Here is a 15,402-nt window from a genome sequence, read left to right on the forward strand (position 1 = left end):
CAATGCCAGAAATCGAGCTGCTCGCTTTGCTGTCCGGTCTGTACCGTCTAGATTTAGATGCAGGGATCAGGCGAAGATATACCGTGTGATGTGCCCTTTTCTTGCCAGGGCTACCCTAAAGAACAATATGGTTCCATCTGTGCCAGGGAACACAACAAATCTTATTTGGTCAAAAGATGTATTAATCCTCCAAAGGGAGCGTTGAAGTGGCAAACACAGCGAGAGAGAGAAAGAGAGGGTTGTAAATCGTACCTGAGATATGAAAGTGCGTGAGTGCCATGAAATCAAACAAGCATGTGGTTATTTAAGCGATAATTCACTCAAAAAATTCATATTTTGTAATGATTTACTCAACCTCAAATTAGAAAAGCATGACATAATATGGTCAGTATGGACCATTGTTGTTTGGAAAAAGCTACAACAGTAAACGATTCTCTAATCATTTTAACACAATCACACAGGAATTCGTAACTATTTCTTAACTATTTTACATAACTATGAATCTGTACGTTATAGTGTGATTTGCTTTTGACCCTGTGACGTTAGGTTTAGGGGTGGGGTTAGGGGGCTTAGTATTGCTTAATTCTAATAATTGGACGTTTTTGTATGAATTACATCACACAAATTCATGCGGATTAGCAACCACATACAATACTCATAAAAATTCTTGTGAGATCAAATTGATCATTTCAATTTTTTTATTTTAAAATTAGTATTCATCTAATTTCATAAATGTTACAAGACTCTCAGTTCATACAAACTTCTTTAAGACAGCATTGAAATTCACCAAGTAAGTCTTGGACAATTCCAGTCCATTTACTTTAATGTTCACATTTGTCATTCAGTTTTTAAGTTTAAAGATAAAATGCCTCTGAAACGGGTCTAGTACTGGGCTGGCTCGACTGGGGGAGATCACATATTCTGGTTGGGGTGATTTATATTATAAACCATATGCACAATTTTGACATTTGTCTGTGATTCATTTGACAGAGTATAAAATAAATAAGTGTTTACTAATTATTTAATGACAAGTATTTCATTTTTCATTATTTAAATTGTCAGGTGGATATTTTTGGAGGGGTCAAAAAACGGATGAAAAATGATTTTCATCCAGAAGAGTAACCGTCAGTATTTCTGATTCAATTTTAATGAAGTTGACTGTGTTTGTGATGAAGTCATTTTACCTGTTAATGAGATTTCAGCAGATTATCAGATTATGACACTCAACCATGCCCATAATACTCAGGGGTCTTCATCACCTCGAGTGCTGTGTTGTGTGTGCGTAGCAGAGAAACAAGTCTGTCTAATATCCCACCCACACTGAGACCAAATGATGATGTGCGATGAATCATGTTGCTCCAATTATCAGATTTACACCAGCTTTAAGCGTGCAAGCGAACGTTTTCAATAACAACCAATGATGCAACGTTCAGTATCAAAGGTATATCAGACTTTACGGTGTTTATTGAGTTTGTTGTGATGACGCATTGACGTTTAAACCAGTTCGAGTCTGGTTCTGGCTTGGTGATAAGGAAAATGTCACTTTTCGGGATATCTGCAGGTGACTTGGGAGTTGATTCAGCGTTCAAAGATTAGGCCCCTACTCTCCCTAAACTATAAAAACTCAACATTGAAGTGATAGTTTACACTAAAATATGTATCCTGTTGATTTAAGACATCAGTTGATTTAAATGGATCTAGATCAAGGTCCTGAGCTGAAGTTTTAAATTTATGGATACCACAAAAAATTGCAAAAGAAAATGTTGAAATGATTTGAATACTTTATCATATAATCGTTTGAAATGTTAGATTTGTCAAACAGATTTGTTAAGAATATTCAATTTCCTTCCGCAGGCACATGCTGAATGTGTCGTGGGAGAACACAGACTTTTCCTTCAACAGTGATGGATATCTGATCAATCCCTCCATGATCATAATCACTCTGGACCGCAGCAGGCAGTGGGATAAGGTGAGAATTTCAGCATTTATTTTCCCTCTATATAGGTTACATCCCAGGGCAACACATTAGTCAGTATTTCAAAGCATCTCTTGAGGTTTCAATGCCTTCAGGCTAATTGTAAGTCAAAATGCCATAGATGACCTGCACATAAACGCTATTTTATCTTGAGAAGTGGCTGGACTGCCTTGTGCTTTCAACTTGCAATATTCCCATTTATGACCAGCCACTGCAAATTGCATGTGGAGCGAGAGTTTCTATTTAACATTGATGTTTTTTTATCAGAGCTTGATGACATCATCTGTCTGCCTGATGTCTTTATGACCAAACCAAGCCCTGTTTTTTATAGTGGTCAACTTGAGTGATTGGTTAATTCTGATATTTGAAATGAGGGAGTGCATGCTGTTTTTAGTTATCATAATACAGCACATGCCCAGCCCATGTGCATATAAGTCCGTCCCTGACTTAATAAAGTAATAAACCCGTTTTAGATAAGACTACTCGAGACTGGCTACATGCACAACAGATCCAAGAACAGCTGTAATGTACTTTATTTTTATACAACTGCTTGCCTTTGTACGGCTAGAGGATGAGACTCACGGTGAATGCTTTCACACAGCCCCAACACTGTTTACATTGCCAGTGGGACGGATGCCCATACAAACTGTTTGTTTTGGTCGAGGGCCTCCAGCAGTCTTTAAGTAATTACTCACTATTGATATTTTCTTGAGGTTGGACCCATTTCATATTGGGTGAGGAAACGTGGCCAAAGGGCTCTGGCAGAAGCCATGCTTTCACCTCCAGGCGGAGTCAAGTTATATCTGATGCGATAGATCAGACAGTCTGGTCCACCATATGAGAGCTTTTTATGTCAGGCGTTCTGGAAGAATCTTGTGACTTTCAACTGTGATGAAAGGGATTCAGAGAGAGGTTTTGAAAGCTAACAATAGCGTGAATCTGTCTGTTCTCCTGGAGGATCTTTCCTCCTACAGAGAAACACTTGTTCTCAGAGATTGCCTTTTCATTGCTCCATTCATTGCAGAACACAACAGTAAATCATATGAAAACACATTCTGGAAATATTTGTGTATTAAAGGTTGAATTGTCGAATATTATCACGCATCGTAAACAAATTTGTTGCCTTTACAAAATCAACTCACCATTTTACATTTTCACAAATTGTGAATTATTTGTTCTAACCCTTATTAAAAATAAGGGAAAAACCATCCAAAAAATGCAATTTTTCTTGTTATTTACTCATCTTCATGTCGGTACAAACCTGTATGACTTCCGCAGAACGCAAAAGAAGATATTTTAAAGAACGTTGTTAACAGCCCCCCATTCACTTGCAATTGCTACAATAGAAGTGAATGGGGGGCTCTGCTTTTACCAACATTTTGCAAAATATCTTCTTTTGTGTTCTACAGAAGAAAGTCTTACAGGTTTAAAATGACAAGAGGGACAGTAAATGATGACAGAATTTTAATTTTGAAGGTGAACTATTGCTTTAATGTCCCCCATTGACTTTGTATTAATGTATTTTGACAAGTTGAAGTAATAAAGAAATGAAGGTGTAGAAAAGAATTAAGTGGATATATATTTACACCGTTAAACTTATTTTCAACCCCTGGTTAAGTACAATATGAACAAATTCAAGCGTTGGATAAAAACCTAGATATTTTCACATTTGACCACATCTTGGTTTAAAACAACCCAGCATAGGTTACAGGTTATATGAACGTTCTCCAAATGTATCCAAAGACCCTTAATGGAACAGTGATCGAGCCCTGTAACTGTTCAGCCCAACCACATCTTTTACAGTCCAATTATGTCTATCTGACCCCTAGTTTTGTTTCCTTACTTTCCCTGCCAATCCTCAAGATTGATTCACACATAGACTTTAACATATATATTCCTCTTTGTGTTGTATTAACTCTGGGTTTCTTATCTTCTCTCTTTGAGCCCGGTGAACAATAGAGCAACGCTCTCCCTCTTCTTTCAATGAATGAGGCTTCTTCCATCCGTCAGACACCATAAAGAACCGCTAGCATGATGAACATCTTTAGATGCAACGGATACAGCAGTTTTGTGTGTTGTACACGCAATTGGCCGTCTGTCTCTCAGGGCAAAGTCCATTGTCCTCTTCTTCAAGTGCATATACAGTATACAACTTTCATCTGTATCTAGTTTGCACATCTATTTCGGCGCCGGGTTGAGAGAGTTCTGTGTCGTTCCAAACCTCTTGCCGCAGACGTAATTTACTAGGTGGGTGATTTATTAGGCAGGTAAATCAGCAGATTGTGCTTTTCATACACAGTGAGGCTGAAAGCTGGTGACAACTCTTTCTTTATGGTTTGTCTAGTGTCATCTTCCCATGACACCTTTTTACCCTCAGGCTTGAGAGGAGAATATAAGGGAGAAGACGCCAAAGGTTGGCCTACAGTCACCGTGTTTCGAGAGATAGTAATTGAAGCTTCAATTCTTACAGCGGGACATGTAGTTTATATCGAGTATATCAGTCATTTTGAAGCACATGGCGAAGAAGCCAGAAAAGAAACCGGTTTCTTAAATATAAACGTACAGCACAGGTGAATGAAGTAAAGGTCAGATATTGCACAACACGAAAAATTGTCTTGCCAGACAAACTAATTCGTTTCAGAACGCGGGGATACATTTCCTGACCTGTGGTTTACACACTGATGAAATAGCTCGGCCATATATTACAATTTGTCTATATTGGTACGCCCTGCAAAAATCTAATGAATACAATTATTACACAAAGATTATTTAATAAAGGGTAGCCAGCAGAAAGTGCTTAGTCAGAGAAGCACATCCGCTTGTAATTTAAATGCAATCTTACTTTCATTTCCCTGATCAGATTGAGGAAGTTTTCAATCTTGTGTATGGCATTTCTCTCACAGGTCTTGTCTTTGTTCTGATGGGAGTAACGGTTACTGTATGTGTTAGCTTTGTTTATTCATTTGATGTCATTAAGAATAGGGGGAAATTAACACACTAATTCTGCACAACGGATACAAAATGACCCAAGTGTAAACATTGTTAAAAGAGGAAAATGAACAGAACAGAAAATGGTTTGATTTACAAGTTAATACTTTATGGATTCATGCATTTGGCAGGCACTTTTATTTGAAGGGTGCATTCAAGCTTCAGACGGTTTTGCAAGACTTAAACAACACTGGTCTAGAAGCAATTCTTATTTTTTCCTTTTTTTATTGTGCATTTATTATTATGTACGTTATGTTAAGTAAATATGTTTGTTTTACATTTTGGAAAAAAAGATAGGCCCCCTATTTCTGCGCGCCTGCCGCTTGTCTACATTTAAAATAACGAATATGCACGCGGAAAAGACAGGAAATGTAATTCGGCCTTAAAGCTTTCCAACGATATGCAGGTTGTCATATTTTTTCATGTTTAGGAAATTAGTGGTATAAATATGTAACGACCAATGGCCACGGTGAGCCTGTGACATTTATAGGAATTAGATCATTCCTTTTGCAAAATGGTTGTGAAATATGAGAACTACAGATTCAGAGCTTTCAGAGGATATATATGTTTTAACAACATTTTAAATCTGGAATAGAATATTAGCGTTGCGAATATGTTATATTTATACTAGTCACAAATGGGACCACCGCCACCGGTGGTACAGGTGACCTTTCAATTAACATGTAACCATGTTTGTCCAATCGCAAATTGGAAAAATGATTTGAAAGTTAGAGACTACAATATATCGTTTGTCAGCGTTCTTTTACGCTTGGTGTAGGATATTAGCAGTTAAAGAACAAAAAGTTGTTTTGTCCCACCCGTTGGAGACAGTCAATGAATGGTTCTTTGTGGAACAGCTTTACTTTTAAGAGTGTAAGGACACTTGTTAACATTTTCTCTGTAACTTGCCTGTGTGTTCCCCAGGAATCTAACCCATAATCTTTGTGATGCAAATGCAATGCTTTTAAAACTTTTATAAAGCTAAACCTTGACGTTTCACATTGTGTAATAAGTTTGGGTTTCCAGTATATTGTCAATGGAAATGTGAAAGCAGTTGGTAGAACGTTAGCTATACGATCTAAATCTGTGAATCACAATGCCTGTTGACCCAGTTGTTCTCAGAGATGTTTTAGCACCATTAATGTTTAAAAATCTCGTAAGAGCTCTCTCTCTCTTTCCAACAGGTGGGAATTTATGAGTATGGTATAATGCAAATGAGATACCCCGTCTGGCCGCGCTACGGGACTTACCTGGAGCCTGTGTCGGATAACCGACACTTAACAGTCGCCACGTTAGAGGAAAGGCCTTTCGTCATTGTAGAAGCTGTGGATCCGCTTACTGGCACCTGCCTCAGCAACACTGTTCCCTGCAGACGCCAATCAAACAAGACTGAAACGTAAGTCACGGTGCATTCTGGGATTGTGTGCTGATTTATAAATTGTCCAAATGTATCACTAGGATCCTGTGCAATTGAGTCATCTTGCTTTTGGTACGGCTTTTCATCGTACCTATGTTGTCTTAAAATGTGGCCAATGGCTGTCCAACTAAGCTTTGAATCCATGTCAATGTCAAGCCAATTTCCCAAAACTCAAATATCAACAAAGACTTTCATTCTTCAGAGAGCCGAATTTAACTCCTGTGCATTTTATCAGCACCTAATAAAGGAGACTTGGGTCATGTCATGAAACTGTTTAAATCTTTATCATTTTACTAAAGAGAATGAAGCAATGTGACGCAATTATTAAGTTACAGTTCTCTTTGATGCAGCTCTCCTGGGTGACCAGATGTTCGTGCCATTATTATATGCCAAATTTCTGTAATAATAAACTCGAAACAATATTAGACAGACGTGAGTGCAAGCTAATGAACCGAGAGAGGAACTTCTGCCAAGAAATATGGATGACGAGAGAGAACTAAATATCAGGCTGTAATGTTGGATCACAAGAAGAGAGTTTACCCCTGTGTATTCAGGTAGTATTATGTTCGGGCTGGGAAATTAACTTCTTCGCCCCTCAGCCACAGTGGCTGGCAAATGCAGAATTTTACCAGAGCCCTGTGTACGTTTTATTTCGTTTTGTCCTTTATTGTTTTTAAATGCTGCTGTTTTTTATCTGATCTCACAGGAATTCTAACTATTTTACGAGGTGCCTTTTTCCGTATCAAATTGTACACTGTGTATCGTACAAAAACTATGATCGCTAGAAAAAAGCAAGCCACCCCATAACGTCACTGGCGCAAAAGCAAATCATACTAATATACACGAATGAGATCGAACAAATTCATTTGAATTAGCCACATCGTAAAATAGTAGTTTTAGCCGTGAGATTGCATTAGTGTACTACTTTTTTCAACGATAATATTTCTCTCATAATGTATGAAATCATACTGTATTTAACCTTTTTAAAGCCGCAATCCATAACTTGCTTTTGCACTGCAATCTCTATTTGAATCAACGCAAGTAACTTTATGCACATCTTTACATGTGTCAAAGTCAAACGATGTCAAACTGATTTTCCAGTAAATTCCATTTATGTATTATTATTATAAGCTTACCATTGTGAATCAGTTTTGAGCACTTTTATTTATTTTAAAAGCGAAATGAAAAATTACAATTCCTATTTTATCATACATTTAGTCGTTTAGCAGAAGCTTTTATCCAAAGCGATTTACAGAGAGTTCAGGGAGCAATAAGCGATATGAAATATCGCAGTGTTTTATTGTAACTAGCTTATCAGTGTGGCTCATTTAAATTTACGCATTTAGCAGACGCTTTTATCCAATACGACTTGCATTGTATTGTACTCTACACTTGTTTCTAAGTATGTGCAATCCCCTGGGATCTAACCCATGACCTTGGCGATGCTCTAACCACTGAGCCAAAGGAAAGCTATTCTCTTTTTAAAATTCAAGTGCCCTCATTCAAGTTTTCTCCAATGACTATCTATATCAAATGACGTTCATTATACTGCTTGGGCGGAGCATCCGTTAACTCCTCCCCTTCTGCTGCCAGTTTCATTTCGAAATGCAACGGCTGTTTTTATACATCCAATCAAATCACAGTAAATAAACAAGCCACGCCCAGTTTTTTCTCATTCCGTCAGAATACGGAAGTAAACACGACCTTCACGGGAACTTTAATAACTGATTTTTGTTTATTTTTAACTTTTGCAGCTTTGAAGTGCGAATTGACTTAAATTATGAGCAGCTTGGAAAACTACAGTTTCTAAGTTGAAGCAGCTTCTCCAATGTAACTGCGCTTTAATGGCACAGACGTTTTTTCATCCCTTCTGATCTCTGGTGTTCAGAATGCACAGCCTGTTTAGATCCAAGCACAGATGACATTGTATCCTCACAGGGTTGTCTTTGCCCCTCACGAGAACTGAGTCTGCTCTCAGCGTCCGTCTCCAAACACACACAATGCATTCAGTTTGGCCTATTGACAAATTACTTAAGAATTGTTTCCCAGGAATTTCTGCTCATTACGCCAAAGGCACCCAGAAAGAGCTCGATAAAAACGAAAGAAAGAAGTGTATGAACCCAGCCAGCTGTCGGCAGAGATGGGCAGAACGGGGGGCTGTTTGTGTTGGGTCTTGTTGATGTTGTGACTGACGGCAAACAGATCATTTGCTTTGTGTTGTTGTTTATGGTAATGATGGCGCACACATGTGTGTGTGTGTGTTGGGTGTTTGGAGTGAGTCATAACACCTGTAATAACCGTTATGGTACACACCATTAGAGGTTACAGGGGAGGTCAAAGAGCGAAAGCCATTACAGCGCTCTGCATTGTTCTGCTCCACCACACCATCTCACATTTTACCTGCTTCTCTTCATCACTAAGGGGATAGTTCACTCAAAAATGTATATTTTGTCATCATTTCTTCACCCTCACAGTTCAAAACCTGTACAATGCAACTTGTGGAACACAAAATAAGATATTTTGATATTTTGTGTCCATACAATGGAAGTCAATAGAGTCCAATGTTGTTTGATTCTTTAAAATATCTTCTTTTGTGTTCTGCAGAAGAGAGAAAGTCATACAGGTTTGGAAAGACATCTGAGTGAATAAATGATGAAAAAAAGCATTTTTGGGTAAGCTGTCTCTTTAAGTGAATGAATTGTTATTCCAGTTTCAGATCCACCACAAAAATCTCAAATAAGGCTTATCTGTTTATGTTTCCTCTGGCAATGCGAAATAAACCATAGTAATACAAACAAATCTGTTTTAAGTGAAGAAACCCAATGCTAACAGGCACACATTTAACTCCAAATCTAATGTGAATTGGAAGAACTCAGGAGTATCGACTGTGTCGCTTCGAGTATGTGAAAGTGTTGATACGCAGTAAAAGCGGTTTGGATGGATGTTCTGCCACCCCGCTGCAGCCCACATAATCTTGTTAATGTGAAGCGGATTGACAGTTCTACCATTATAGTAATACGTTTAGTGAATGTCTGAAAACGAGTCTTGTCTCGTCGTATTTGCACTTGAATGACTTTCTTTTATACTTTTAGCCACTTTTATTTATAAAGAGAATGGAGAACACAATGTATTTTGTTGGTGACCTTACAACATCGACCCCCATTGACTTACATTATATGGACACGAAACCCATATGACCAAATATTTGTGTTCTTTTCTGAATATCGTGTCTTACATTTTAGCATCAGGGTCATCAACTCTGGCCAAAGCCAATGATCCAGCACTGTGTTTCTCTCTTCTCTTATTTGTGTGCTATTCATTTCGGTTGAATTTGGTTTGGCCTGAACGTCCTTCCATCTGTCAGAGCTGCGACAAAACACAAGGACCCGCCGTGACGGCCACTACCCATCCACCCACTCACCGCTGACGTTACACCCGTCCAACCCCTCTTCCTCTTCGTAATCGTTCCTGTTTTAGTTACTTGATATTTTTAGATCCTTTACCCCCTTTGCATGTCTTCATGGAGCTTGTTATATGGAGTTTTAGCCAATAATGGTGAAGACTACTTGTTATAAATTCAGAATGCAGCATTGTTTTCTGTCTCGCCGTAAGGAAGACACATTATTAGTGCCGTCAGACGCTGTGGATGGATTTATTGGAGCTCTTGTTAATCACTCACCATTGCATGTACGTTCAGCTCCGCGCTCTTAATCAACAAAACAGGAAACCGGCCAAAGTGGGAATACAATACAACGGTAATGAGGCACAACCGTCGCAGAGATGCTTTCCATTTTCCAGACTTGCTCAAAAATGGCCTCGTTTATATTTATTTTCTGAGGGTTGCAAATGGGTTGGCACAGAGCATAATTAAGAATAGTTTAAGTAAGTAATGGTAGAGGGAAATGAGATGATTGTCTAGTGGTTGACCTATTTGAAATTTCTTGAATTTTAAAAGCTACACAAATTCCTACTATCTGAACATTCTACAAAATTGCTACTCCAAAAAATGAAGGTGCTGCAAATGGTACTTCAAAGGTTCTTAAAAGAATATTATGTATTTTTTTTTATTGTCTGAAGAACCTTGCTCAAGTCAAAATGAAGACAAAATTGGTGGTTCTATCGTCTTGTGAAGTACACATTTGGATATAAGTTCACCAAGTGACTGATGATAAAATACATTTTGTTTGTAATTTGTATTATCTCATATATCATATATCATATCTCATATCACATATACTATATCATATTCCATATCATATCTCATATATCATATATCATATCTCATATATCACATATACTATATGATATTCCATATCATATCTCATATATCATATATCATATCTCATATATCACATATACTATATCATATCTCATATTATATATCATATCCCATATCATATATCACATAACATATATCATATATACTATATCATATATCATATAATTTATCAATCATATATAAATCATATCTGATATCTCATAGATCATAGATCATATATCAATCATATATCAATATATATATATATATATATATATATATATATATATATCGATCATAGATCATATATCGATCATAGATCATATAACGTCCTGTCATATATCATTTCATGTCATATCATATATCATGTCATATATAACGTCTGTGTGTGTGTACCCACTACTAAACTATGTTTTAAGGACGAATGTGAACCCAAAAGTGAGAAAATCGGACATTAGGGACAACCTTTTTTGTAAAGTCACAGACAAATGATAGTAAATAGAGGAACTGTAAATAGAGTAACTGTAAAGTTGTCTCTAACTGTGTATAATAAGTATAGAAGAAATCTAGAAAACTAAACTTGTGTGTGTGTTCGTGTACTTGGCAACAATTCTGTCATTCTTATCTTGTTGTTCTCTCAGGATTGTTGGACACACCGAGCCCTACACCAAACTCTGCTGCAAAGGCTTCTGCATTGACATTCTGAAGAAACTCTCACGCAACATCAAGTTCTCCTACGACCTCTACCTGGTCACCAACGGTAAACATGGGAAACTTGTACGCGGGATTTGGAACGGCATGATCGGAGAGGTGAGAATCCTTTAAAATGACGTACACGTTTCTTGTTTTTATGTGATTTGCTTTTGCTCCTGCTCCTGAAATAACCTCCAAGAGCTGATTCCTTTCATTTTTAAGCCCGATCCATTCCAATCCAATTCGATCAAATCAAGTCTAACCATCCCTTTGTTGTCGCATATCCTGTTTCACTCTTTAAAACATCACATTGTGGAAATGGAATTACTTGCAAACTAATTCTCATGTTGACTTGAAACTCATTATTTGTATAAAGCAACTTTGTATTTAGCAACCGTGATGTCAAGTCAACATGAAATACAGCACAGATTTAAGACTCCAAAATGCGTCCTAAAAGGTTGCACGTTCCAGAGTACGTGACCGCCATTGTAATGACTTAACCTTGTAAATAAACTTCTCCATCAAGCATGTTGACGTCTGATGCACAGCGGGTTCTAAAGAGTCTCAGCCTGTGACGCCTGACCGCTGCTTTGTCATTGTATTCGCGATTCAGAAAAATGCTTTTGTTCACTGGGGCATTATGAATGTCTGTGTGGGAGAGAGAAACATGTAGATGCTTTCATCCGAAGCAAATTGTCGGCAAATTCATGTTTAAGAACAATTGACAGTTACTGAGTTTGCATAATCTAAATATCTGTTATCTAGCTTCTCTTACTCACACCGACTGCAAAGAATGCGTTTAGTCACTTTTCTCTCGTGTCGCTCCTCTTTCTCAGGTGTTTTATAGAAGAGCAGATATGGCCATCGGCTCTCTCACCATAAATGAGGAGCGCTCTGAGATCATCGACTTCTCTGTGCCGTTTGTGGAGACTGGAATTAGTGTGATGGTGGCCAGAAGCAATGGAACAGTTTCTCCATCTGCTTTCCTGGGTGAGACGAACTTTCCGCCTGACTGTGTACAAAACTACTATAAAACTAATCACATTTGGCAGATGAAGAGACTTGCAAAATGCGTCTTTTACATTTGATCACTATATGTGTTTTCTTGGGACTGGGTTGCCAACTTTGGTTGCACTGGGGTTTAAGTTTTCACGTATTGCATCAACTATTACACTGAAATGTTTGTATTGAAGTATTTTATATTGTACCAATATATACCAATATATATTTTTATTCTACTAATGATAAAACTGCTAGACGATGATGAGACAGAGTAAACAGATTTTTGGTAGATAGTCTGCAATAACACAGATTTTGTTCATCAGCTGTCAAACTTAAGATAAGCTACATTTTTATATATGGAAATAGATATATGGATTACTGGCATGCAGGTATTCTCAAGAATAAATTGTGTGTGATGCATAATAGTGAATGTAAAGTATGTTATATTTTGATATTTGTGTCATGCTATCATGGTCAAGTGTCATTGGGGTGGTTTTACTATGCAGATCTGGCAACCCTGAATCAAATCCACACATAAAACAAATGAGGTGTTAAGTAAATTAATACACAGACATTTTCTGCAAATAGATGACGCTGGACATTCGCAAAATGTATTTGCATCTGTTTTGGTGAACATTTTCAATGCCACTTTGTTTATAAATAAATATTAAATGCACTGACATTCATACACCACAAGTGTGGTTTAGACCTCTCAATAAATTTGGGACCACTGTAGGTACCTAGAACCAAAAAAAAAATATTAATTAAAATGTATTAATGTTTTATTTCAATTTGATTAAATTATGAATTTAATGGAATATGAATCATTTGTCTTGTTTTTGTCTCTTTCAGAGCCCTACAGCCCGGCCGTGTGGGTGATGATGTTTGTCATGTGTCTTACTGTGGTTGCAATCACTGTGTTTGTGTTCGAATACTTCAGCCCTGTGGGCTACCACCACAGTTTGGTCAGTGCCAAAGGTCAGTGTTCACCCTCTCCTACAACACATTATTCACAGATATATGCGATTTAAGGAACCTTGGTTTCAGATGGTTCTTCCTAAATTCATTGGGAGAATATTGCTCATCCTAACCATGTGTGATGGCAAGACATCTGAAGATGCATCATTTTCATCTGTTAAGATCCAGGTGGACCAACATTCACCATTGGAAAGTCAGTCTGGCTGCTGTGGGGAATCGTCTTTAACAACTCAGTGCCCATTGAAAACCCCAAGGGCACCACCAGTAAAATCATGGTGCTGGTGTGGGCCTTCTTCGCCGTGATCTTCCTGGCCAGCTACACTGCTAACCTAGCAGCCTTTATGATCCAGGAGCAATACATCGACACTGTGTCCGGGCTGAGTGACAAAAAAGTAAGAATAGTAAAACTGCCAGCATCCGTCTCATCCAAATGGGCATTTTACTGGCATGATTTTTAATTAAAGCTGCCGCTCAGTGGAACTACTAATGTGGCCACTGATAATGATGACATATTGTTGCATGGACAGAGAGAGAGAGAGAGAGAGAGAGAGAGAGAGAGAGAGAGATGGAGAGAGAGATGGAGAAAGAGAGAGTGAGTGAGCCAAAGAGCGAGAGAGAGGGCGAGAGAGAGCGAGACAGCGAGAGAGAGAGAGAGAGAGAGAGAGAGAGCGAGAGAGCGAGAGAGCGAGAGAGCGAGAGAGCGAGAGAGCGAGAGAGCGAGAGAGCGAGAGAGCGAGAGAGAGGGAGAGCGAGAGAGAGAGAGCGAGAGAGAGAGAGAGAGAGAGCGAGCGAGAGAGAGAGAGAGAGAGAGCGAGAGAGAGGTGATTAGAGGTACTTAATGTTAAAAGTGGAAGAGAAAGTAAATCAAACTTCCTTGCCAAGATCCCAAAACCCAGCTGATTCTAATGAGACTTTTATAGACTTTTATAGACATTAAGAAAACGTTTAAACATGTTGACAAAATAATAGATTAGTGTAGCTGTTTAAAGGGATAGTTCCCCAAAATATAAAACTGTCATCATTTATTTACCTTCATGTCATTCAAAACCTGTGTGTCTCTCTTTCTTTTGTTGAACGCAAAAGAAGATATTTTGAGAAATGCCTCAGTGGCTCTGTGTCCGTACAATGGAATCAATGGGCATCTTCAAAGCATCTTCTTTTGTATTCTGCAGAATGTTTGGAATGATGTGAGGGCGAATAAAGTATGAAAGTATTTTCGTTTTGTAATGAACTTGCCATTTAATTGTGGTGTCAACATAAGCATTGGGGGCATTGCAATATACCAGTATTGACAAAGGTTATTGAAAAATTATAAATGTGATTCATCGCATAATTGACTTAAATACAGTAGATATCGAGATAAATTAATATTTTTTAGATAGTATAGCTAATTTAATTCGTTTTCATATCCACCAACACTTCGGTCAATGGTTTCTAAACTGAGTTCATTCTGATCGGTTAGTCAGTGCCGTGGCACGTCGCGGTGAATATAGCTTGGAATAATACTGACAGCAAATGACGAGCATCAGCCAAAAGGATTTCTCCCACAATGTCAGGGAAAAGTGAAATGTTTAGCCGCACTACAGTCTAGCTACTTTTTCTTAGTTAACAGCAGCATTTTTGTGAGGACTATAGGACGGATGAAAGACAACATTGATGTTGTCCTCTTGCCTTGATGACAGCAAAAACATTGTGAATGACGCATCCGATGACACTAGTGTAGGTCACATGCGTTCAGCTCCTCAGAGACGCTCCTCACTCACTCAAGGTTACCTACATTACAACACAATTTTTCACGCCTCCAGTGCTGAAGTGCTGCTTTTACTGGCTGTATTACATTTATTTGATGTTGCATTAATGAAGATGGCTGGAGTCATGTAGAAGCCAATGAGTAGAAATCTTCGAAGGGGAAAAGTAATATTGAAATTCCACGGATTCAGCCAGGCAGCGGAGATAAGTTCCCAGCCTGAACAGTACGAGCGGGGAATTAACTGACTGAGAAGCACTTTGAGGTTAGCCGACGACACAATGGATTTTATCTACGTGGTCATTTTTCCTCAGGATTAATCCTGCACATATTATCACTGTTGC

At 38.1% G+C, this 15,402-nt stretch overlaps 1 protein-coding gene across 1 annotated transcript in view; it reads left to right on the plus strand.

Moving 5' to 3' along the window:
- grin2ca (glutamate receptor, ionotropic, N-methyl D-aspartate 2Ca) overlaps positions 1–15,402 on the plus strand; it is a 38,141-nt gene that overhangs the window by 17,666 nt on the left and 5,073 nt on the right. The window contains 7 exon segments of the mRNA XM_079455547.1: positions 1,855–1,969; positions 6,148–6,359; positions 11,280–11,448; positions 12,168–12,321; positions 13,186–13,321; positions 13,323–13,471; positions 13,474–13,703. Coding sequence (XP_079311673.1) covers positions 1,855–1,969; positions 6,148–6,359; positions 11,280–11,448; positions 12,168–12,321; positions 13,186–13,321; positions 13,323–13,471; positions 13,474–13,703 — 1,165 coding nt within the window.

This window comes from Barbatula barbatula, assembly GCF_947034865.1.
Source record: "Barbatula barbatula genome assembly, chromosome: 5".
Taxonomy (NCBI): Eukaryota; Metazoa; Chordata; class Actinopteri; order Cypriniformes; family Nemacheilidae; genus Barbatula; species Barbatula barbatula.